Source organism: Lepidochelys olivacea (genome assembly GCF_965140295.1).
Source record: "Lepidochelys olivacea isolate rLepOli2 genome assembly, chromosome: 3".
NCBI classification, from domain to species: domain Eukaryota; kingdom Metazoa; phylum Chordata; order Testudines; family Cheloniidae; genus Lepidochelys; species Lepidochelys olivacea.
Genome location: NC_140413.1, coordinates 31,667,532 through 31,693,398, shown reverse-complemented (window position 1 = coordinate 31,693,398; position 25,867 = coordinate 31,667,532). Strand labels below are relative to the sequence as shown.

The 25,867-nt window shown below is 43.4% G+C and overlaps 1 protein-coding gene across 1 annotated transcript in view; it reads right to left on the bottom strand.

Moving 5' to 3' along the window:
- Positions 1–25,867, bottom strand: part of ADAM17 (ADAM metallopeptidase domain 17) — a 63,069-nt gene that overhangs the window by 6,099 nt on the left and 31,103 nt on the right. Inside the window, exons 7-16 of the mRNA XM_084624745.1 lie at positions 18,105–18,194; positions 15,911–16,024; positions 14,192–14,336; positions 13,431–13,519; positions 7,470–7,622; positions 6,346–6,545; positions 5,164–5,267; positions 4,370–4,504; positions 2,688–2,818; positions 877–955 (exon numbers count right to left, since the gene is read on the bottom strand). Coding sequence (XP_084480871.1) covers positions 877–955; positions 2,688–2,818; positions 4,370–4,504; positions 5,164–5,267; positions 6,346–6,545; positions 7,470–7,622; positions 13,431–13,519; positions 14,192–14,336; positions 15,911–16,024; positions 18,105–18,194 — 1,240 coding nt within the window. The remainder of the gene's footprint in view (positions 1–876; positions 956–2,687; positions 2,819–4,369; positions 4,505–5,163; positions 5,268–6,345; positions 6,546–7,469; positions 7,623–13,430; positions 13,520–14,191; positions 14,337–15,910; positions 16,025–18,104; positions 18,195–25,867) is intronic.

The following is a 25,867-nucleotide window of genomic DNA, read 5'->3' as shown; positions in this document are numbered from 1 at the left end:
ATATCAAGAGACACACAATACTTCTGTTTGAAGTTACCAAGTAGTTTTAATATTATCATCTGGAAAACTGCGCAGTTTTTAGATCTCATAAGACTTTAGTCCAGAAGACTGAAAGCCATTTAATTACCCTGCAGATAATATGGCATTTACCTTGAATTTACACTGTCTGTTACCCTATCATTACAGAATCCTGTAATTGATATCTTTTGATATGGTTACAACACAGTGAGGAGAGCTGTTATACCAGGACATAACTCCATGCTTTGTGTTGCAAGGTGCAAGATTAGTAACAACATACATTCAACCACCTGAGGAGTGTGTGGATTCAGTATTACCCCCACCTTGCAGTGCATTACTTTGTACTGTGATATTTATTAACTGAAAATTCCACATGTCTGCCTTGAAATCCCTCTTTAAAGATCCATTTAACTGTGCTGCCTATAAGCAAGTCACCTATTGTTACTCCTTTTCCTCTGACTTCTGTCTACTGATTGGTCTTTAAATTCAAGGCTTCTTGGAGCAGAACCAGCCTTCTTAAATGCTTGGAAAGTGCCTAGCAAATAATAACAATAGAGCAGGAAATGCAAGAATACTAACTGTAGCTTTAAAGATTTAGAAGGTGACATCAATATTTTCAGTTCTAACACAATGCACTAAGTTACATTAGAAAGACAACTTCTACCCAGTCCCACCTTCCGAGATATGAACAGTGATTTGTGGGAGGTCAAGCCATCCATGAGTCCCTACCTGGCCTGCACACAGTAAGAACAGTCAGCCGCCAATCTGATTCTTTGCACAGTGCCTTCAGGGTAGAAGTAACTGGGAATGTAGGTGCCTCAGTAAATTAAAAAAAAACAGTCGGATTACTTAACTTACCAAAAGTATTGATGCTAAGCTGATCGATGAAATCCCAAAATCGTTCAATCACATCCTGCACTTGCTTCTCACATTTGCCCTGCAAAAGCAAACATTTATTTCAAAGAATGACCTTATATTACTTAAGCCTTAACCATCCTGGTTGCAGGGCATGGAAAGGATGTAATATGAAACAACTACACAGTCAAAATGTATTTTGCATAGTTTATGGACATGTATTTACACCATTTTTCAATGACCGTGGTCCATTTCTGACTAGCTACAGTGACTGCTCTGAGGAAAGTCTCTGTTTTGATTTGCTTGTCTAAAAAGAGCTCTTAGAATCTAATTGTAACTTAAATCCATTAAAGCAGAGCAATATTTGATTGAGGTTTGTTAGTGCCTGTACAAAGCTTAGGAGGCCTAGGAGGGTTAAATTTTCAAAAGTGACTTTGGCACTAGACAGCCTAATTCTCACTGAAAGTCAATGGGTCTAAGGAGCTTAGGCACCTAAGTCTCCTTGGAAAACGTTACCCCTTGAATTCTAGAACAATACGTAGTATTTATATACTCAGATCTTTGTATCATATGCATCTCCACCCATTTCCTCTCCGAAAACAGCTACTACATATGTATAGGAAGATTTCACTGTTCAGCAGCAAGTTAGGTCTTGGGCTATTCTGTTGTTGCAACTGACTTGGGAGAGGAAATGGGTGGTGACAAATTCATCGTTTGCTCATCTGTTTATCAATCCCCTCCACTGAAGCATCAAGCCATTGCCATCCTTAGAGGGGAATGAAATACTCATGTTGTTGGTCTTTTGAGGAAAAGCTAGGGCATGTTTGTGAAACTATTTAGAAAACAAAAACAAAACAAAAAAAAGGGGGACCTGATGCTGAGCACCCAGCTTTCCTAATGCCCTCGGGAAATGAGGGCACTCAGCTTTGTTTTTTGGGTTTTTTTTTTCAGATCAGGAGCTTAAGCAAAAAATATTGTTTCAAAATATTGAAAAAAACAAAACAAATAAAAGTACTCCAGAAGTCCAATGACTAACTTTTTGAACGACTGCTTCACAAACTTTAAATGGGATTCCCTGGGGCCCCTTCAGGTGTTGTATATTACTCCTGACCGTTACTCCTATGTTGGTTTCTTCGCTTTCCATAGTTTTTCTGTGTTACCAACCCTGATCCCCTCTACACACAGAGCTCACTCACAAAGTCACTTATTTTCTTTCTATTCAAACCACAGGCATGGTGAATCTTATCTCATCAGCTCCACTGATAAAGAAGCTCTGCTCTTGAAATACAAGGGTCATTAAAATGGGCTTCGAATTAAAAAATAAATAAATAAAAATCAAAACTCCAGTGTTACCCGTCTATATGGCAGGGTCCAAGAATGCAGAAACCCCTTGCACAGGGACTGCTTTCACGGATGTCACTGGGGAGTTTGTGCAACATCTGCAGAATCAATCCCACAACATGCAATGCTTAGGGAAAAACCAGGGCTGGCTTTTGGTAGTGTTACACTGTCAGTGGCACCATTACATCAGAGCAGTGCACAAGAGAAAGTCAATCCAGTACGAGTAAGAAGGGCATTTATGGAGATGCATGGTGCCCTGTACAAGGGATTTCCCCCTCCACTGCCCCTGAAAAAATGAGATTTAATTTCAGTGGCGAAAGGGCTGTTCAGCAGAACGGGTCTAGGGCTACTCTAATGTATGAACAAGCAAGAGGAAACTGGTTATATGAAGGGGAAAGGCTCCTGGTGTTTTAGTTAGAAAGCCTATTCCGTAAATAGAACGCGTGGGGCATCTGGCTCCCAGGAACACTCACATTCATGTCACAGAATCCCACAGTGCAGGGCTTTCCTTTCCTTAAGTACAGGAACTGCTGGGTAGCATCAACATACGGACTGCACTTGCCATACTCGTCCCGGCAGCAAACCTTGCAGGAATTGTCCGTTTCTAAAATAAAAGCAGCAAACTATTTTCCCCCTGACTCTTGTGGTTATTTTCAATCCATAACAAGAATTTCTGAGCATGGAGGGGATTGATTCCTGGTCCCCTTGCTGACCATGCCTCTTCCCAACAAACAGTGTGTGCAATGGAGGATTGTGTAGTCTCTAGCCACACAAAGAAGCTTCTTGAGCTGCTCAGAATACACATAGCCTGAAGCTTGGCAAGATGCTCCATGCAGCAGAGTGGGGGAAACACAGGAAGCTCTAGCCTTTTTCTGTTCAGCTCTGGAAGTTAAATTACTGCAGCCTTCAGCTGTCAAGGGCAGGTGAAGGGTTTCAAAGGCATCTGAGCCCTGGTTCACATGGATGTGCAAATGACATTTTAAAAGCTTCCTACTGGTCTTGTCAAACTTCTGAGCAGGCATCTGGAGATAGGAAGAGCAGCCACAGCCTGAACAATGAGGGAAGAGGTGCAGGGGTCTGAGCTACAGTGATTCTTTGATCTTTGCCCCTGGATTGTACAGAGCCTGGAAAGAGGGAGAGGAAAGTGGGCGTGGGTGTGTGGGGGGGAAATGTATTTCTAAGAGTCTATAACAGACACATGCATGAGGGAATTCCTCCTGTCACTAGCCCCTTTGTCTAGAACAGAGGCACATGTGGCAGTTGCTGATGGGCTGGGAAGAGATGGCTGGTCACATGGTGCTACCTTTCCTTCTGGTTTCCAACTGCTACATCACATTAAAGGCCTTTGATGGATCATTGGGCATGTCTACACTGCAAAAAATCCCCGCAGCATTGATTCTCAGAGCCCAGGTCAACTCACAAGATTCAGGTTGCAGGGTTTAAAACAGCAGTGTAGATGTCCAGTCTTGGGCTGGAGCCCAGAATCTGAGACCCCACCCCTCTCACGGGAGCTCAGACTCCAGCCCTAGCCTGAATGTCTATACTGTAATTTTATAGCCCCGCAACCGAGCCCATGTCAGCTGACCTGGGCCAGCCACTGCTGGGCCATGGGGTCATTTACTGCAGTGTAGACATACCCTTAGTTACTTTCCTCAAGTGCTCTTTCTGTGTAGGCAACTGGTGTACCTGGCACAGGATATGGCTTCTGCTACAGCCCTCGGCTGGATCTGCACTGGCAATTCTGTTCTCAGTGCAGTTGGAGAAGCAGCCTCCCAGCTGCCTGTCAGACTTTCCTTCCCCAGCCTGCCTTGCTGAGGCCGAGAGGAAGTGTAGACATTTCTACCGCCCAGAGAGCCCCAGCGTATCAGCTTTATCTATAACCCTGTCTGTTTGCTGCTCTGACGGCTCCAGCACAGATGTCAGAGCAGCTTCCTCAGCCCCTCCCCAAACAGGAAACGAAATCAAGGGCTGAAAGACAAAAACTTCAGCCTGTGACTTTTTGAGGTGTGTGTTTGTTTGTCTGAAATCCTGATCTGGGGTCCAAGGACCCATCCATTGATAACCTGTAACCTAGAGGAGAGCTGTGCTAACTGTGATCAGCGGGGCCTTAACAAGAGATGTCGCTTGGGGAAGCTGGCAATCCCGTTTTGCTCACCGTTACAGGCACACGATTGCAGGCTCTTCTCCCTCATGCAGAATGGAACACATTCTCCATCTTTGCACTTGCCCAAATCCACGCAGACTGTGTCATCTGGCGCATTCCCAGGGGGCGGACAATCACTGCTGTTCCCTACAGGCACAGGCATTTAGAAAGGATGACTGCATTACTACACACAGGGTTGGTAAAGGCACACATCATTCTCCTTGTGGAGAGGAGACTGAGCCACAGATGCTCATTATATTGTGACTCCCAATAGCCGATTCTTGGAGCGAGACTCTGGTCACCCTCAGTGGGCTGCTGCCAAGCACCCTGAGGAGCAGCAGTACATCTGGCAGATGTCTAGAAGGAAGGGGACCATAGGGGGAAGGGGAATGAAAGAACTGTCTCACAGCATTCAGATACTGCGATAATTCTTAATTAGACAAAATGCACAAAATGATGGGCAGCCTTGTCAGGATTAGCCAGCCTTCAGCCAGGAAAGGCGACTGTCTGGGCTGATTCCTCATCTTGAAGCAGAGTTGCTATCAGATGCTGGAAGAGGCAGAAAAGGGAAGTGAGCAGCTAGTGGAGAAGCAAAGGTTAAAGCAAAGTCACCCTGCCATAGCAAGATTCAGGAGCACACTTCATGCCTCACAATGACACTTTTTTCTTTTCTTTTCTTTTTTAATTTTAATTGAAGTTTAAAAGTGAACATACAAGTTGCATAAAAGGTAGCAAAAGCTAGTAAAATGGACCCTGACTCTGCAGCATTCAGTTGCACATGTAAGGGAAATGTAACAATGGCATACCAGTGCAATAGGACTCTCCTTTGCAAGTAGCATTTATGGCTTCCTGGCATTTCTTCTGAGCGCTTTCAAACTGGCAACCTTTACAACAGGGGCTGTTCCGATCACTGTGAGAAGAGTGGAGGGAGAGGATGAATATTAAGCTACTCAAGAAATAAATGACTGAAAACATTAAGAGCGTGGCAAACCCATGGAAGCACATATACTTCTCCTATTAGAGCTCTGCCTATCAGATATACTTGTCCCCCATTTTCTGAAGTGTGCTGAAGAATGGGTTACATAAGCACATGTACTATATTACACATGGAGAGGGAGAGTGGGCCCCTCGACAAGGCATTGGACAGACTCAGGACATATGGGTTCTTTTCCTGCCCCTGCCACTGACTTGCTGGGTGACCCTGGTCAAGTCCCTTCACATCTCTCTGTGCCTGTTTCCCTTCCCACCCTTTGTCAGTCTTGTCTAGTTGGACTATGCTTTTCAGGACAAGGACCATTTCTTACGGTGTGTGTACAGCATGTAATACAAGGCACCCTAAGCACTACTGCAATGCAAATGTTTACAAATCCACATTCGTAACTCCATGCTAGGAAAGGACTAAACATTCATGTCTCATCCAAAACCAAAAATGACTAAAGCACAATTCCTCCAGTATAAATGGGAGCAGATCTGGACTCTGTGTGCAGATTGGACAGTAAAGACAGACCTCAGTTACCACAGTCACTGTCCAGCTTGCACACTAGGTGTTGCTAGGGTCCTGGATAACATATGACCATGGATTTAGACTGCCTTGCAATGCACATGCAGAAGGGGCAGTGTTAAGGTTGCACAGGGAACCTTAATACTGGCACTTTCTGACTTTTGAGTGCTGCAATTGACTTCTTTTTTTTGGTATAGAATTTACCATTACACTGCATTGATGTGCAGTTCCTAGCAAAGCAATGGAACTAAGTAGTCTCAACACTACTGCATGAACTAACACCAAGACTACCAAGTAATGGCGTGCACCAAAGCTCTCTCCTGGAGTCCTTAACTTTCCCAAGGCTCATGTGCTCAGTAGAGAAAGTCTCAAAGTACTGAAGCCAGGGTCCAGAAGAGTGCATTTTGCTGCACTGCAAACAAGTTTTTGACCCAGCCCCATATTCCCTTCCCCTCCCAACCAAGGCTGTGGCTTTAACATCTCTTACCTGCACCTGGCATTTTGTTTCAGTTTACAGTCAGCAGAGCAGCAGGGATCAGCATGCCTGTGCAAAAGGCCAGGATCGCATTCTTCACCTTCATCCACTCTCGAGTTCCCACATACTTGGTTGTTGCGCTCTTTGAAACATTCCTGGGCCTTGCTCTGAATGGTCTTACAGATGGATTGTTTACTGCAGCTTGAGAACATCTAAAGAATCATGAGCGGAAAGTGCAGCACTGAGAAGGAATGCATCATTCACCAGAATACATCCAAGACTGACACCACCACCCACCTAACCCCCAATTCTGATGTTTTAAGAAACATTTATTCCATTTACAATGTCACTGAGATATCTTGGGAAAACGTAACACAGAAAATAGTAGCTTGTGTTGAAAAACTGCTTTGTTGCATTGTTATTAACACATATCTGAACACATATGCACAGCGCTGCATGACCAACTCTTGGGAGGGGTGCCAAACCCAAACCCAACCCTTCTGCCAGCATTGGGGGTTCAGGTGGAGCAATACATCACAAGAAATAGTCATGAAGTTGCAAAAATGGGGATAGACTTTTCTGATCCTGGTTGTAAGCTTCTGCAGAGCTGCTAGTAACCTTAGGCTAATCATTCACTTGATATCTCAGTTTCTCCATCTGTAAAATAGGGATAATACCAAGTCCTCAAGGGTGTTATGACGTTTATAAGATGAATGGAGATGAGTATGTATTAACGTAGTGATTGGGCTAACCACTAGAGAGAGACATGACGGCAGTGAACAGCTTACTATTTAGAAGCCTGTGTTCTGGTGCTAAAGATCCAAATTGGATTCCTTCTGACAACAGCGATATCAGTAAGTGTAGGTAGCCACAATCTGTTACAAAAATATTACCCTAGTACGGCTTGAATGCCTGTAGATCTCAGGGATTTGGGAGGAACTTATTTAACACTGGGACTAATAATAGTTAATGAGTATGTCTCCCTCTAGTGGCTGTTCCAGCAATTAACCACCTATTAAATACAGTGCACTTTAGCTAAGCAGACACTTGTGCTTTTGGGGTGGAAGGCTCTGGGTCAGTCTTTGTTGATTGTACTGGTGTCTGTGGTGGGATAGTGGAAGTTAAAGTAAATTTACCTTATTGTTTTCATGATCGCCACTCACAGCAATTGGATACATAACATATTTCCCTCCTTGGTCTTCAGTGGGGGCACATTCCGGCAGACTGTCAGGATCATGCTCTGCTCCAAAGTTGTGTCCCAGTTCATGAGTAGTAACCAAGTCTGCTTCCTTGTTCGATACCAAAAAAACACATCTAAAGTCAATATCAACATGCAGTGGGGGTCTAAGTAATTCCAAATCATTAGATCTTTAGAGATACCCTTAATTAGGAAACAGTTCTTTGGTTAAACGTAAGTGCTAAACTGAAGTCAGGGCCTGTAAAATTGCCAAACTCTTTAGAGGCAACTGCTAGAGCAGGGTTCAGATGTTGCAAGGTGTCAAGGTTCCTCCCCTACTCTGAACGCTAGGGTACAGATGTGGGGACCTGCATGAAAAACCTCCTAAGCTTATCTTTACCAGCTTAGGTCAAAACTTCCCCAAGGTACAAAATATTCCACCCTTTGTCCTTCGATTGGCCGCTACCACCACCAAACAAATACTGGTTACTGGGGAAGAGCTGTTTGGAAATGTCTTTCCCCCCAAATACTTCCCAAAACCTTGCACCCCACTTCCTGGACAAGGTTTGGTAAAAAACCTCACCAATTTGCCTAGGTGACTACAGACCCAGACCCTTGGATCTTAAGAACAATGAACAATCCTCCCAACACTTGCACCCCCCCTTTTCCTGGGAAATGTTGGATGAAAAGCCTCACCAATTTGCATAGGTGACCACAGACCCAAACCCTTGGATCTGAGAACAATGAAAAAGCATTCAGTTTTCTTACAAGAAGACTTTTAATAGAAATAGGAGTAAATAGAAGTAAAGAAATCCCCTCTGTAAAATCAGGATGGTAGATACCTTACAGGGTAATTAGATTCAAAACACAGAGAATCCCTCTAGGCAAAACCTTAAGTTACAAAAAAGATACACAGACAGAAATAGTTATTCTATTCAGCACAATTCTTTTCTCAGCCATTTAAAGAAATCATAATCTAACACCATACCTAGCTAGATTACTTACTAAAAGTTCTAAGACTCCATTCCTGGTCTATCCCCGACAAAAGCAGCATATAGACAGACCCTTTGTTTCTCTCCCTCCTCCCAGCTTTTGAAAGTATCTTGTCTCCTCATTGGTCATTTTGGTCAGGTGCCAGCGAGGTTACCTTTAGCTTCTTAACCCTTTACAGGTGAGAGGATTTTTCCTCTGGCCAGGAGGGATTTTAAAGAGGTTTACCCTTCCCTTTATATTTATGACACAAGGGCATATAAGAGCTCAACATTTGACACGGTGAAGTCATTTAAGTCTAAGATTAACAAAATGTTTTCTAAAGAAAACTCATGCCACAAAAATTACGCATGTCACATTTTCATTTAATTCCCCTGGAAATTTGCCTTATTTTTATTGAACAGACAGCAGCCGTTAAGAGCCTTAATTAACTAAACTCACATTCGACTGGTTTGGTGCTAGAAAAAAGCCTAGAAATAATATAGGGTAGGGCTGTCAAGCGATTAAAATAATTAATCCCAATTAACTGCGCTGTTAAACAATAATAGAATACCATTTAAATATTTTTGGATATTTTCTACATTTTCAAATATATTGATTTCAATTACAACACAGAATAGAAAGTGTACAGTGATCACTTTATATTTCTTTTTATTACAAATATTTGCATTGTAAAAAACAAAAGAAATAATATTTTTCAATTCCCCATTACAAGTACTATAGTGCAATCTCTTTATCATTAAAGTTGAATTTACAAATGTAGAATTATGTATATAAAAAACTGCATCCAAAATAAAACAATGTAAAACTTTAGAGCCTATAAGTCCACTCAGTCCTACCTCTTGTTCAGCCAATCGCTCAGATTGACTGAACAAATTTGTTTACATTTACAGGAGATAATGCTGCCCGCTTCTTGTTTACAATGTAACCTGAAAGTGAAAACAGGCATTCACATGGCACTGCTGTAGCTAGCCTCACAAGATGCGCTAAAGATTCACATGTCCCTTCATGCTTCAACCACCATTCCAGAGGACATGCTGATGACGGGTTCTGCTAGATAATGATCCAAAGCAGTGCAGACTGACACCAATTCATTTTTATCATCTGAGTCAAATGCCATCGGCTGGTGGTCAGTTCTCTTTTTTGATGGTTTGGGTTCTGTAGTTTCCGTATCAGAGTCTTGCTCTTTTAAGACTTCTGAAAACATTGTCCACACCTCGTCCCTCTCAGACTTTGGAAGGCACTTCAGACTCTTAAACCTTGGGTCGAGTGCTGTAGTTATCTTTAGAAATCTCACATTGGTACCGTCTTTGCATTTTGTCAAATGTGCAGTGAAAGTGTTCTTGAAATGAACAACATGTGCTAGGTCGTCATTCGAGACTGGTGTAAAATGAAATATATGGCAGAATGCGGGTAAAACAGAGCAGGAGACATACAATTCTCCCCCAAGGAGTTCAGTCACAAATTTAGTTAATGCATTATTTTTTTAACGGGTGTCAGCTGGAATGGTGGCTGAAGCATGAAGGGGCATATTAATGTTTAGCATACCTGGCACGTAAATACCCTGCAATGCTGCTATAAGAGTGCCATGCAAATGCCTGTTCTCACTTTCAGGTGATGATGTAAATAAGAAGTGGGGCAGCATTATCTCCTGTAAAATATAAACAGACTTGTTTGTCTGAGTGATTGGCTGAACAAGAGTAGGACTGGGTGGACTTGTAGGCTCAAGTTTTACATTGGGTTGCTGTTATTTTTTTTAGTGCAGTTACGTAACAAAAAAACCTACATTTGTGAGTTGCACTTTCATGATAGAGACTGAATTACAGTACTCGTATGACATGAATTGAAAAATGCTATTTCTTTTATTCATCATTTTTACAGTGCAAATATTGGTAATAAAAAATAATATAAAGTGCCCACTGCACTCTTTGTATTCTGTGTTGTAATTGAAATCCATATATTTGAAAATGAAGAAAAACATCCAAAAATATTTAATACATTTCAATTGGTATTCTCTTGTTTAACAGTGTGATTAAAATTGTGATTAATTTTTTTTAATTGTGATTACTTTTTTTCAGTTAATCACGTAAGTTAACTGCAATTAATCCACAGCCCTAACATAGGGTGGATTTCCAAAAGCCAAGAAGCAAGGCAGGACTCACTCAATATAAGTCTCCAAACCTGCTACTGGAAACCCTCCCTTTCCGCCTCCCTCCCCCCAGCCTGTGCTTCCGATGTGACCTCCCCTCACTTGACCAGCAGGGCAAGTCAGAAACTCAGACTGACAAGGATACCAACAAAGAAACAATAGCTAAGTGCAGGGAAGATGGGCTGGACACAGCACGCCAGGGAAGGGGAAGCTAGCAAGTGGGCAGGAGAGAGAAGTTTGGCCGAATAGCCTTAACTTGTGCTACTCCACAGACATAGGAAGTTTTGAACAGTGCAATGACAAGCCAAACTGGAGCTGGAACCCTGGCACACATGCCTATGCATTACAGCACATATGGAGTGAAAGATCTGAGCACTCCTTAGAGACCATTTGTGTGCTTGGTGGTATTTACTGTGCGAGTTTTAGTGCTCTTGGAAGCAAGGGATAGTCTGAGCAGACACCGTGCAAGATGCTCCACATAACGCTGATCTGTAATGTCCTGCTGTGCCAAGCCCTGGACTCATCTGCATGAACTGTGCCAACCAGTCTGGTGGTTTGGTGACTGAGATAGGAAGAGGCCAAACTCAATTTCACTTGTAACAAAGACAGAACTCTAATTCAGAGGCGAAAGGCTAATGCGCTAGACAGTAGTGACAGCTAAAGCCCTATTAAAGCACTCCTCTAAGTTAGAGGTTCCATGACTACTTTTCTTTTTAACCTCTTAGAAGTTTAATTCTTCTCGAGAGCATCTGTCAAGTTTCAGCCCAGAGTAATTCTGATACCAATTATAAACATCCTTTAAAATCAGGGTTTAACTAAGCAGTATTAAAGTCAACATAAGAAAATATTTTTACCCAAATGCAAAAGTTTAGCCATTACTATACACATTATAATACTGAGACTGGCGGTGCTGGAACTAGGGGTGTTGGGGGTTCTGCCACACCCCTTGGCTTGAAGTAGCATTGTAATAACAAACACCAGCTACATGGTTTCCATCATCAGCACCCCTACTATAAAAATTGTTCCAGCACCCCGACAAACTCCTAATGCTTTCAAAATTTGATGAATTCTGCATCCGAGCCTCTCAATATTTACCACCAAACAGATGATGAACAAAAGATGTAAGACTGAAAAAAGCCCAGACAGCTTACATTAAGGGTAAGGCTAACAACTAAACAGCCCAGTTCTACAAATAGTTATTCCTTCATGTAATGCCACCAAACTCAGTTGTTTGCATGATTGGCCCATATGCCAGTGCAGTTTGAAGCTATTCTGTACCCATCCATTTTCTGAAGAGCAAAAACAAGACAGGGGACTTGGATTTAGGATCCAACTCAAGTCTGGTGATACGCCTGCATTGTGTAGCCCTGCAGGTAAAAATAGATTTGGGATGCTCAAGCCACAAAACGAAGCACGTTGTAGAACAGTGGTCGATCCTGGAGACTCTCCCAGTCAATCACGATCTGTGGTGGTGTAGCGAGGCTGCCACTGAGGTAGGCTCCCTGCCTGCCTGGCCCCACACCGCTCCCAGAACCAGCCAGTAGGCCACTGCAGGGGGCAGTCTGCACGCAGCTCCTGCCTGCAAGCACCGCCCCCCCAGCTCCCATTGGCCAGGAACAAGGAACTGTGGCCAGTGGGAGCTATGAGGGCAGTGCCTACAGAGAGGGGCAGCGCGCAGAGCCTTCTGGGAGAGGCATGGGGCCGGGGCAGGCAGGCAATCTGACTTAGCCCTGTTGCACCACCAACCGGGAGCCACTCGAGGTAAGTGCCACCTGGCAGGAGCCCACACCCCATAACCCCTCCTATACCCCATAACCCCTCCTGCACACCAAACACCATCCCTGACCCCCCTCAAAGCCAGCACCCCATACCTCCTCCTGCACCATGTACCCCCTGCCCCAAAGCTGACCCCCACTCCCAGAGCCAGCATCCCGTACCTCCTTCTGCACCCCAACACTGCCCCAGCCTGGAGCCCCCTTCTGCACCCAAACTCCCTCCCAGAGCTTACACTCCTCACCCCCTCCTGCACCCTCATCCCCTGTCCCAGGCTCAGCCTGGAGCCCCCTCCCACACTCCGAACCCCTCAGCCCCAGCCCAGAGCCTGTACCCCCTTCTGAGCCCCAACCCCCTGCCCCAGCCAAGTGAAAGTGAGTGAGGGTGGGGGAGGGAAATGGAGTGAGTGGGGTGGGACTTCGGGGAAGGAGAGGGGCCTCAGGGAAGGGGTGGGGTAGATCCTGGGTTGCCCTTAAATTCAAAAAGTGATTTTGGGCATAAAAAGGTTGGAGACCACTGTTGCAGAAGTATAAAAGGCCAGAGATGCATAGTTTTTCTTACAACAATCAGCAGTTCAACTTTATTCCACTGCCAATCTATTAGTTCAGTCTTCAGGGTTATTCTGATTTTGGGGGTGGTTCTAAGCACACATTTGGTACAAATTTAGTGCTCTCATCTTTGGAGACATATAGTCTTATTTATCAATAGAAGAGGTCAGCACAATCAGAGGCAGAATGTTTCCTTCTCACTGCTCCACCAGTGTGTCTGATTAGCTCCATCTCCAGAGCCATTCAGTCCTGGCTTTCTCTGTCAACAAGGATGACAATTACGATGGCATTTTTTGCACCACAGATACCTGTCTGTAGGGACCTGGACTGAGAGCGAACGGTTCTTTTCAGAGAGGCATCTAAGAGCCATTCATCTCACAGTAGTTTTCGCACTGAAGACTAACAGCAAAGTACATGTTTAACAAATATGTTCTGTATATCCACATTCACCTTACAGTACCTTTGTGAGGATAGTTTTGCCATAGTTCTTTGTGCTGGTTAAGCCGCTGTTCAAATAGATGTTTTTTTTGGCAACTTGACTATAATAAGCTATAGAAAGGAAGATGAAAGAAAGTGAAATTCCTCATATAGCACAAGAAAAGTAACCGGGCTTTCTACAGACTTTTGTTTGTTTGTTTTTTTAAAGAGAAAACCATGTTTAGAAAAACTGAAGATTCTCCCCAGTCTTTTTCTTTGACCTTGTAAATAAAGGACTATAACATTACAGCACTCACAGGCTTATAAATGAGTCCCCTTTCCCCAATTTTTGCAGTGGGGAATCTGCAGTCAGAACTTAAATAAATGCATGCATTAAAGACTGCGAGGCGTTCAGATACTCAAGTAATGAGGACCATATAAGTACTTAAGAGATAGATGTTGGATTCCCCCTCCCATTGCCCAACTTGGCAGGCCACACCTGTTCAGAGCTGCATCTTTCCAGAGCAGCACATGAAGATTTTTGCTGCTCCAAATGGGACCATGATGGCTTTCACTCAACCTATGAATTCAAGAAACCAAATTGTTTTACCCTATCCTATTCCTCTTTTGTATGCAGCCTAGGACGCAGCCTTCAGTTCCATTCCTAACTCAGTCACTAGGGAATATTTAAGTGACACACACTGTGCCCCCTTCAATCCTTCTACGATTTTCGTAACAAAGAACAGATATTCAACCTACAAATAGAGGTCAGACAGTGTGTGTGGGGGGGGGGGGAAATCTTACCCTTTGGGCAAATGCCACCATGGGTGTTAGGCCTGGGAGATCCAACATAAGCTAGTCCAAGTGTTCCCATATCAAAATCTTGGTATGTAAAGAGATGAGCAAGGCACACGTGAGCTGCTTTCTCAGCTATATCAAAGCTAAATTGCTAAAAGGAAAAAAAGCAAGTGTTAGAAAAATCTGTAATATGTACGGTGAAGAAATTCAAAGATGAAAAAATCATTTAACAAGCCAGGTATTTTCCAGCTCCAGTTTCTATTACACTAAATGAAGAAATCTGCTCCATCCCCAGATCAGAGTAGGACAGTCCCTTCATATATTCTAGCACTTAGTCTGGCCTAGTTTTAAATATCACCTCCTGCCAGAGTATAATCTACAGTGTTAAGATTCTCATTCATCAGCAACATCTCAAGGAAAGAAAAAACTATTATAAGGCCCATCTTTCAAAACAGCAAATGCTTGGTAACAGCCAGCATTACAAGATTTCACTACAGAATGCCTTTAATGACAGTAGGAATTTGCTGCTCCCATTCATGCTGCTGAAAAGGAGCAGAGCTGAATCCATACTCCAACGTTCTCCTTAGCTTCTCTGTTCAATGTAGGTGGTGACCCAGGGCACACTTTCACTTGTGTTTCAGCAATTTATTGAATCACTTTTCTGGCGTCCCAAAACATGCTAGATTATACTTCAGAAGAACAAGTACGGGGAGGAGTGCACAATCTTGTGTTGAAATGGCACTACCAACGAGGACAACAGATAGCTGAGGATAAGATCACATGGATCCTCAGTAAGGCATGTCCACTTCTCGATGGTTGGTGTTTTCTGTTGATTCTCTTTCTTCCCCTAGAAGAACCTTGTAAGCATCATTGCAGAAGCAGGTTTTAAGAGGGATGTGAATGAGTCAACAATGCACATGCCTAACAAGTAGCTTCATAATCTTACTGCTAGCCCTGCTCTACCTCCCGTCTTTCCCATTTATAACCCCCTTCTGATGGAGTCATGTCAATAAAGTTGTGTGATCTTCTGGGAAGGGGACATGTCTTTATACTTTTACAAGATGACTAGTGCATTCTGGGGGAACTCCAAATATTACACATTTTAACTTTACTAAAACAAATAAAACCTGTATGCTATCCAGAAAGGCTAAGACATTTGGTAAATCTGGTCAACTGGATGGCAACTTAGAAGATGAAATAGCATGGAGAATTTCAACATGTATGAAAGAACCAAGTTCAACTATATAGCCACACATTAAATTAGTATCTGAGCACTTCGCAAATATCAGTTTTCCTTTGTTGTGAGATAGGAAAGTATTGTTAGCCCAATTTTACAGGTAAGAAAATGAGACACAAAGATCAAATGTCTTGAGCCAGGTCATGCAGGGAGTCTGTGGCAGAGCCAGGAATTAACCCAGGCCTCCTGGGTCTCATGCCAGTGCTTTAATCACAGGGCTGCCTTCCTATCTCAATAACCATACGATCATTTCTATTTGTTTTGCACTTAATAATTGTATTCTGGAAGTAGATACTTTTTTTAATGAAGCCTCTTGCCGTGAGCCTGGGTAGAAATATCCTAGTTTTGTATTCTTGTGATAACTACACATTGTGAAGAGGAAGAAAAGCAGTTTCATTTGCAATCAGAGACTGATCTTGGTTGGCAAATAAGTAATTCTTGTATTTTCTTTTTAGATGGGACATTTTGTTTGAGGAACACAGCTTTACCTCCAGCAGTGTCTTCACCTCCCAAGCATCCTTCTCTTCATTTGGCTGATTTTTTGCCATGTTATAATGTTTTTCCCCAGGCTTCACAAGACTTGATTCATTGTGGACAATAATCTATATTCAAGGGTATAATATAATTAGAATAAGGAACTGTAAACAATTCAACAAGCTGAAGAAATAGGCAGCGAAACGCCAAGTGCTGCAATTTTAAATTAAAATGTTTAGTCAAGGGAAATTTTTCACCCTCCTAAACGATGGCCAAAGCGCCTCATTAAAATGCCATCCTATACTTAGATTTAAACTTACAAATTCTTAATGGTGAACTCTTGACCTCTGAATTAAGATGACGCCATACACTTGGACCCATACAAATATAATTACACCTAAACATACTAGCATCCTTACACTTAAGGATGTTAAGTTGCACATCACAACTTTCCATTAAGATATTCGTTTCCCACTAAGATATTCATTACTCAGTCATAAAAATTCAGGGTTCAAATCTGGTAGAAAAGATCCCCAGTGCACCTCTGATTTTATTTAACCAAAGCAAATTTACAAGGATACCTATCTTTTAGGAATCTCGATGCGAAAAAAGAAAAACTGAAAAGTTTTATGACTAAAAGCACATTTGTCATATTTAGGCTTTTCTGACTAAAGAGGTAGTTAGCTTGCAGTGTGGCATATGTTTAGTTATGTTATAGTAAACGGGAGTAACACTGGGCTTTTAGAGTTTATGCTGTAAATAATAGACATCAGAACTTTTATTATTTAAGATGACGACAAGAAAAGAACATAGCTTGACTCTCAGCTCCCAAAATGAACTTTAAGAGCTGGTCGATGGAAATAGCTTGTAAATTGCATTTGATATGGAAATCATCAACACACAAAGCCGGGCCCCAGAGAACCATTTTTACAGTCACTTTTCCAAATAAAAATGCATTTTACATTTGAGATAAGTCCCAAAAGATTCCAGGAATTCAGAATTAAGGTTCCAGCAACAACACAAAACCTACTTTATAGCATTTTTGCCTCATCTTTTGTCACATGATTACTAAGGCTGCTGAGGTCACAAGTAATTTTCCACAAAGTCATGGAAGAGGGAAAACATGGGGGACCCCCCCAACTCTGTTTCCGCCCTTAGAGAAAACTGCAGCCACCTAAAACAACATTGCCTGGTTGGCTGAAGGAAACAATGTGCTGACTACCTGATTGCATTGACCTTCCCAATTGTGGCCCGTTTCCACACCCGACATTTTCAGGCTTTGAAATTTCAGGCACGGTACTTTGAGATTAGCAAACAGAGAACTGTGTCAAAGCAGCCCTTCCCCCCCAGGTTTGAACATCTAGTTAGGTTATGCTTAAAGCGGCACTCTGAGACCAGATTTGTCTAAGTTAGGCAAGACCACAAGTAATCAGGTCAAAAAAAGTGAGCCAGATGTCATGACTCCTTATGAAAAATCCTCTGCTTCAGTGTACACAACACAGCATGCATGCCCTCTGTAAAACCCACTTTTATCATGCCTACAAGAAATTAGCCCACAAAGATTTCCATTTATTTTAAATACATTATTCCACCACTCGGAGCTCTAATTTTCAAGAGTTACTACATAAACTTATTGATGTCACCCATCTCCTCCAACCCCCACAGTTGCTTGTTACCCCCAGCACCATTCATTACATCATGTCTGAAATAAATTGCTGCTCTTCAGAGGAGGAATTGTGGCTTTTTATCTGTATTGTGGGTCACTTTGAACACTCTGGGCTCTGTCAGATAAACACCAACACCACTGGGATATGTGACAATATTTGCACAATAGTATGTTTATGGAAGAAGCATACATTTTTCAAATTTAGCAGAAACAAAAAAAAAAGTTCTCCAACAGAGATCAAATGTGCCAAGTCTCAGCCTGAAATCTTCTCTAACAGCTGTAAGTGTCTGATAAAAGATGGGCCAAAACAAACCTAGCTATGAAAATCCCTAGCATGATGCTTTTAAGGGGTTACTTATATGATGGAAGTAAACAATTTAATAAGTTTTGATTATTGGTATTCTGATTATTTGTATTCTGATTCCAGACCCCACCCTCCAAATGTATTATATATGTCTTTTTTAAAAAATCAGAACTTATAACATCCAGAACATGCTCTAATGCCCAAGATTCACAACCCTTTGCATTGAATCCATGAATACCTGCTCTATTTGTATGCCGTATCCTTTCAAGTTTCCATTGTCCCAAGAGGTATTTCGATAGATGTCATCCACTCTGTCTATTAATTCAATCTATGCATGGAAGGGGAAAATAAACCATTATTTAGATCCAAATTCTTATCATGTAACATAGTCCAAAATATCCGAAAAAAGTTGTAGCATATGTATCTATGAACACTCATTTCAAGTCAAAACTGCACCTCACAAAACACAATGGACAAATGTATTGTTCCAAAAACATCAGAGCAGCGTGGTACAAGGTGTTTTACAATGTTTTCCTGAAAGTTTTCCATCGTCAAACTATAGCAGACTCTGCCATTTACCATTATTTTGTACAGTGCAGTGGAAAAGCAACATAAGGTTAAGAATAAATCATCTTGGTAAATACTTTATGCATATGGTAGCATTCCACTATCGCCTTTTTAAAAAAACTAGTAAGTACAGTACTGAGCGATCCTGGTGTTCAGGCTCTCTCTGCTGTCCAATAAGCTATTGCTGTCCTCCTCACTACATTTGGTGCTGGGGCTCCAGAGCATCTGCTCCTCTCTCCTGGCTCTTTTGTTTTTTATAGCCCAGGCCACCCCTTCCAAGCAACATCCTCCATCCAGAAATTTGCATGTCTGTTTATACTGAACAGCACCTCCAAATTCACTCAGGATGAACAGTAGGGTTGTTGGCTGGTTTTGGGATTAGGAGGGTAGGGGAAGAATAGAATCAAGGGGGATTCAAGTTCTTCTAACAGTAAAACTGATAAAAGGAACACCTAGCGATAGTGATACTTGAAATGTCCCTCTCTTCCTCCTAGCCGAGTTTAGATTTTAACGCATTTTGTTTGTAAACAGTTATAATGTCATTCTTTAAGATCCATTTAACCAAATTTTGCTGGCATATTAGAAGCAGATGTTTCCCTATTCACAGAGACTGTTCCAACCGGGTTTCTTCTAGAGAAATAGACTCCTTCCCCACACATAAGGCCAGCCCATTTGTAATCGCATGTGTCATTTATTTTGGCCACAGAAGGAATCAAAGAAGCTAACAGGAGCAGACCTTTTCTCCTGCACACATTATCTAAGCATTTCTACAGCACCAATCTTTAAAAAGAACAAAGAGGATCTGGGGAATTATAGAACAGTCAGCCTAACTGGAAAAGATATCATAACTAATATTTGTAAGCACTTAGAGGAGAGCAGAGTTATAAGGAATGGCCAGCATGAATTTATCAAGAGCAAATCATGTCAAACCAACCTCATTTCCTTCTCTGACAGGGTTACTGGCCTAGCAGATAGGGGGAAGCCATAGATGTGATTTATCTTCAGTAAAGCTTTTGACACTCTCATAAGCAAACTAGGAAAACGTGGTATAGATGAAACTACTACGAAGTGGGTGCACAACTGGTTGAAAAACTTTACTCAGAGAGTAATTATCCATGGTTCACTGTCATACTGGGATTACATATCAAGTGGAGTTCTGCAGGGGGCTGTACTGGGTTCCATACTATTCAATATTTTCATTAATGACTTGGGTAACGGAATGGAGAGTTTGCTTATAAAATTTGTGGATGACACCAAGCTAGATGGGGTGGCAAGAACTTTGGAGGATAGGATTAGAATTCAAAATGACCTTGACAAACTGGAAAAATAGAAACTTGATTCTATTTCATCCTGAAAATCAACAAAAATCAATAAAGACTAAACAAAATGGGGAGCAGTACTGCAGATCTGGATGTTACAGTGGATCAGAAAATTAAATATGAGCCAACAATGTGATGCAATTGTGAAAAAGGCTAATATAATTCGGGGGTGTATTAATAGGAGTTTTGCATGGTAATCAGTTTCTCTTCATGTCCACTGAAGGTAGGACCAGTAATAATAGGCTTAATGTGCAGCAAGGAAGATTTAGGTTAGATTATAGTTAGCAAGCTTTTCCTAATAAGGATAGTTAAGCACTAGAATAGGCTTCCAAGGGGCATTGGGGAATTCCTGTCACTGGAAGTTTTTAACAACAGGTTAGACAAGCAATTGTCAGGGGTGATCTAAGTACATTTGGTGCTGCTTCAGCGCAGGAGAATGGATTAGATGACCTCTCGAGGTTCCTTGGGGCCCTCCCATTTCTATTATTTTATCTAGGCACCATTCATGGATTGTAAAAACAGTGAGGACTGTCCAGAAGGTCAATACATGGAACTTGAGTGGATCCGTTAGTAATAAGGAGCCAGTCTAGGTTGCAAAGCCTGGACACTAACATGTTCCCTCTCATCTCACAGCATCTTTAGTCTCAGGTAGAGCAAGTTACAACAGTTCAGCCTAAAGGTGACATTTGTCTGTTCTACTTACCTTAACTACAAAGTCGCAAATGGCAACTCCATACTAAGCTACTGTGATATTATCTGAAAGAATGTGCTAATTGTGCACTAAGACTGAGGGGAGAATATGGTACATTCTGTAATATACTAGCAGCCAGCCAGCCAGTCAGTTAAGCAGGTAAGAAATGTTAGAAGTTACACACTTTGTACAGTAACGATAGTTCTTTGAGATGGGTGTCCCTATGGGTGCTCCACTCTAGGTGTGCTTGTGTCCCTGTACTGCTGATCGGAGAACTTTGGTTGCAGTGTCTATTAGGCTCGCAGATGCGCTGTCTCCCCTTGTGCCCCGCCACGAGGCTAGTCAATGTGCACTGGCTAACCCCCCCTCAGTTCCTTCTCTACTGCAGAATCATTGACAAGAACTCCGAAGTAGAAGGGAGGTGGGTGGGTTGTGGAGCACCCATAGTGGCACATATCTCAAAGACCCATTGTTACTACACAAGGCGAGTAACTTCTTCAAGTAGTGTCCTTCTGGGTGCTCTACTGCAGGTGACTCCCAAGCAGCATCCCCACAGGAGAGCTGGGACTTTGGAGTCGGGTCAGTTACAGATGACAGCACAGTCGAGCCGAAGATGGCACTGGAGGCGGAGTCCCCAGTGATCACATAATGTTCTGTGAAAGTGTCGACTGACGCCCATGTCACCACTCTACAGATCTCGGAGACAGGGACATTCTTGGAAAAGGCAATGGATGAGGAGATCGACCTTGTGGAGTGTATACAAATATTATCTGGAGGGGTCATACTGCTAACTTGGTAACATTGTCTGATGCAGCTGGAGACCCACTTGAAGAGTCTTTGGGCTAATACTGCTGAGCCCTTCAATCTTTCCGCAATAGAGAGGAAAAGTCTTGGGAACTTCCTGAAAAATCTTCATCCTGTCCAGATAGAAGGCTCGGACTCTCCTGACACCTAGAGTATGTAGTATAGCCTCCCTGTTGTGTCAGTGAGGCTTGGGATAAAAGGCTGGAAGGTAAAGTATTGATTCATGTGAAATAGGGAGGTTACCTTGGGAGTGAATTTCACGTGTGGTCTGAATGCGAGCTTGTCACAAAAGAATACCACGTGGGGGGGATGTGCCAACAGAGCCGCTAATTCTCCTAGCCGAGGTGATTGCCATCAGGAAGGCTGTTTTCACTGAGAGCTATGTAAGCGAACAGGTGGCCGTGGGTTCAAAGGGAGGCCTAGAAGTCAGTCCTTTCACATACCAGGTTGAGGTCCCATGTGGGAGTAGGAAGTTGAGGTTAGGGGAAGAGGTTAACTATACCCTTGAGGAATCTTTTGATGGTTGGGTGTGACTGCACTGAAGATCCCTCTACTGGTTGGTTGAAGGCTGTTATAGCCACTAGGTGCGCTCACAGAGCCCTGATCTTTTTAGGGTCAGTGCATAGCCTAAGACATGAGGAAGAGTCATGGAGTTGGAGGCAGCGTTTGGGTGATATTTGTAGGCTGTTTGGAATGGTCTCTACGAGTGTGGCCAGGGAGAGAAATCTGTTTTGAGGTAGGACAGCTCTGGCCTGTAGCAAGTTGAGGTCAGCCCCTATGAATTCCAGGTGTTGTACTGGATTTTTGGGCATTGATCTGTAAACCCAGTTCTACAATGCATTTGTTTACAGGTTTGGTGATTTGGTGAACCTCTTGGAGAGACCAGGCTCTGAGGAGGCAGTTGCCCAGATAAAAGTAAATTATGATCCATAGGGAGTGTAAGTGTGCAGCCACTACTGAGAGAACCTTGGAAAATATTCTCAGGGCCGATAATAGACTGAAGCGGAGTACTCTGTACTGGTAATGGTCTTGTCCTAGAATGAATCTGAGAAATCATCTGTGAGTCAGTAGAATTGAAATATGAAAATAGGGGTCCTGAAGGTTAAGAGCCAAAAACCAGTCTCCCTGTTCCAACACTGGAATGATCGTTGCTAGAGTGACCATCTTGAATTTTTGAGCTTTGACAAACTTATTGAGAGCTCTGAGGTCTAGTATAGGTCTCCAAACTCCTTTCCTCTTGGGTATTGGGAAATAACATGAGTAAAATTTTTTACTCCGTAGATGTAGTTCTATGGCTCCTAGCTGAAGGAGACTATCTACTTCTGGTTGTAGTAAACTCTTGTGAGAAGGGTTCCTGAAGTGGGACAGGGAAGGTTGTTGCGGAGGGGGCAAAGAGGTAAAATGGATAGAGTACCCTTTGTGAATGATCTCAAGGACCCATTGGTCCGACGTTGCACGTTTCCAGGTGCTGTTGAACACTGCCAACTGGTGGCCAAATGGGTGGATCGCGGTGATTGGTTGTAGCAGTCGCGGGAAGTGGTCTATTGACGCCTCGACCAACATGGTAAAATTTGTTATTGGACATAGATGGCTAGGATGAGGAAGGTTGCGGGCCAAATAGTTTACACCTCGAAAATTTATCCTTTTTCTTCTGCAGCTCATAGTAGTATTGATCTGGATATTGGGAGGTGTGTGGTTTGTGCTGAGGCAGTGGACTAAACTTCCTCTTTTGCCCTGGCATGTAGATGCCCAGCAAATGGAGAGTGGCTCAAGAATCTTTCAGGATGTGAAGAGAAGCATCAGTCTTTTCCGCGAAGAGTTAAGACCTTCCCTTTGAAGGCACTAGATGGTTGACTGTACCTCCTTCGGGAAGCCCAAGAGACAGAGCCATGATGCACGTCGCATCATTACTACCGTGGAGATGGACCTCACCACTGTGTTGGCTGCATCGAGGGCAGATTGTAGCATTGTTTTTGCTACTAACTGTCCCTCCTGAATAACGGATTTGAATTGATCACAGCTGCTCAATAAAATTGTTCGGTTTCAAATAATTTATGTAGTCTTATTTCGCTGTCAGGACTTGGTAGTTGGTGATTTGAAACTGAAGTGTGGCAGAGGAGTACATCTTCATCCCAAAAAAAGTCCAAAACACTTCCAGTCCCTATCGTAGAGAGTGGGGGATTCCCGCTCATCAGTGGGAATTAACAGCGTCCACCACGATGAAGTTGGGTGGATGGTGGGAGAAGAGGAACTCAGTCTCCCATGCTGGGACATAATATTTTCTGTCTGCTCACCAGCAGGTCAGTGCCACCGATGTTGGGGTCTGCCAGATGGTTCTTGCTGGGTCCAGAATGGCTTTGTTAATGGATAGGGTGATCTCTGAGGAAAAGGATGAGTGGAGTGTGTCAAGAAGACAATGGTGGGTGTCCCTGACTTCTTCTAGTGATATCTGGAGATTGTCTGCCACTCTTTGGCCAGGTCCTGGAAGAGGCAAAAGTAATTTGCCAAAGATGGAGGAGAATGCATGACGGCCTCATCCAGGGAAGAGGAGGATATGATCCTTGGGGTCACTTCTTGCTCAACAGTTCTCTTATGTTCCTTCATGATTTCTTCCGGAGGTTCCAAAGCTCTGGAAGCTGCGGCTGAAGGGATGTGCCTCAAGGGTTCTTGGATGGGACTGGAAGCTCGAGAGGCATGGTGGCAATATGCAGCCCAAGGGTCCTAGTATGGTCACTGGAGTGCTGGTGGCATAGAGGTCAGTGATAGTTCCCAAGGGTGGTGAGGCCATGAGGGTATGCTCGAGGACCCTGTTGTTACCAGCTACTGTAAAGGAGCCTGGGAGTACTGTCGTGCCAGCTCATCAGGTTTGCTATGCAAGCCCTGACCGAAGAGCGGGAGAGCATGTCAGGGCAGTGGGGAAGACTCCCATGATGGTTGAAGACTCGCTGCAGAGGTTCCAGCACTGAGGAGATGAGACTCCAGTACATCCAATACATGGAGATCCCTAAAGTCTCAGAATACTGGCGGTACCAACTGACTTGATGCTGGGGGGAATGGAGATCTTGTCCATATCAGTCGCTCTCGTGCTGAACGAGGCATCGATGGTGGTACTGATGTAGTATTGCATACTGGCAGCATCTTTTTAAAGGAGTGCTTACTCCTATCCTTATCCCTTGGTGCCGTTGACTCGATGCCCATGCCCATTGGGTACATGGACTTGTCAACAGTACACGCCACAGAGGACTTTCATGAGTCATGGGTACTGGTCTGAGAAGGTCTTGCCGAGAATACCAAGGATACAGAGCACCCTGAAAAGTGTTTGTGGCTATCTCGGGGCTCAATGTAGGGACTTCCCGCTCTCTTTTTCAAGGATATGTAAGAGGGGTCAGTGGGGCTTATTTCTTCAACCCATAGCTTTTAGATATTGAGGGCTGTGTGGAAGACTCACGTCTGCCAGGTGACTCGTGGTGTGGGTCTGGAGAGCCGCCTCCATGAAAATAATCTTCTGTCTGAGCTCTCTGTCTTTATGAGACCAGGGTCTACAAGCTGGCAGAGATCACACTTTTGTCGAATGTGGCCTTCCCCAAGGCAGCAAATGCACAGGCAGTGCTTGTCTGGGACAGGGATAGCCTCTTTGCAAGAGAGGAACTTCTTGAAGCCCGATGAACCAGACATACCCCATTGGGGGAAGGGTCCCCAACGAGGGGGGGAAAAGTGGGGAAAAAAATACCATATATACTCATTCATAAGCCGAATATTTTTGGTAAAAAAAAATGGACGCATCAAAGAGCAGGGGTCGGCTTACAAACGGGTCTACACCAAAATTTGATGATTTTAAACTCAATGAACTAATTGAATTGAATATCTAATACATTTTCGTTTTGTTTACCTGGAGCTTCTGCAGGCATGGAGCCCCTCAGTTCCCTCTGCCTGCGGTTTGCCGTTCCCAGCCAATGGGAACTGCAGGAAGTGGCGCCACTTCCCGCAGCTCCCATTGGCTGGGAACAGCAAACCATGGCCACTGGGAGCTGAGGGCCTCCATGCCTGCGAACGCTCCAGGTAAACAAAACGTCCCGACCCGCCAGCAGCTTACCCTGATGGGGCTGGAAGCCAAAGTTTGCCAACCCCTGAAATATAGGGTCGGCTTATGAAAGGGTCATACAGTTTTTACCATTTTTACTTAGCCATCTTGCGGGGTCGGCTTATAAACGAACTGGCTTATGATTGCATATATATGGTAGTCTTTTTTTATTTTATTTTTTAAATTTTCAGGGGGAAAAGATAAGAAAAAGGGAAAAGGCTACAACTACAACTCAGAACTAGGGGGCTAACTACAGAGATGCAAATCGAAAGTAATGGTCCCAATAGACTGCGAATAGCTCCGTCTCTAGCCAGGGTCGGTTGAGAAGGAACTGAGGGGGGTTAGCCAGCGCACATTCACTAGCTTTGTGACAGGGCATGAAGGGAGACAGCACACGTGCGGGTCTAACAGACACTGCTACCGAAGTTCTCCGGTCAACAGCATAGAGACGCAAGCTCGACACTACTCGAAGAAGAATCATCTGTTGCACTCATGTTTATTCATACAATGAACGTGGGTGATCTTATTTTGATATTTCT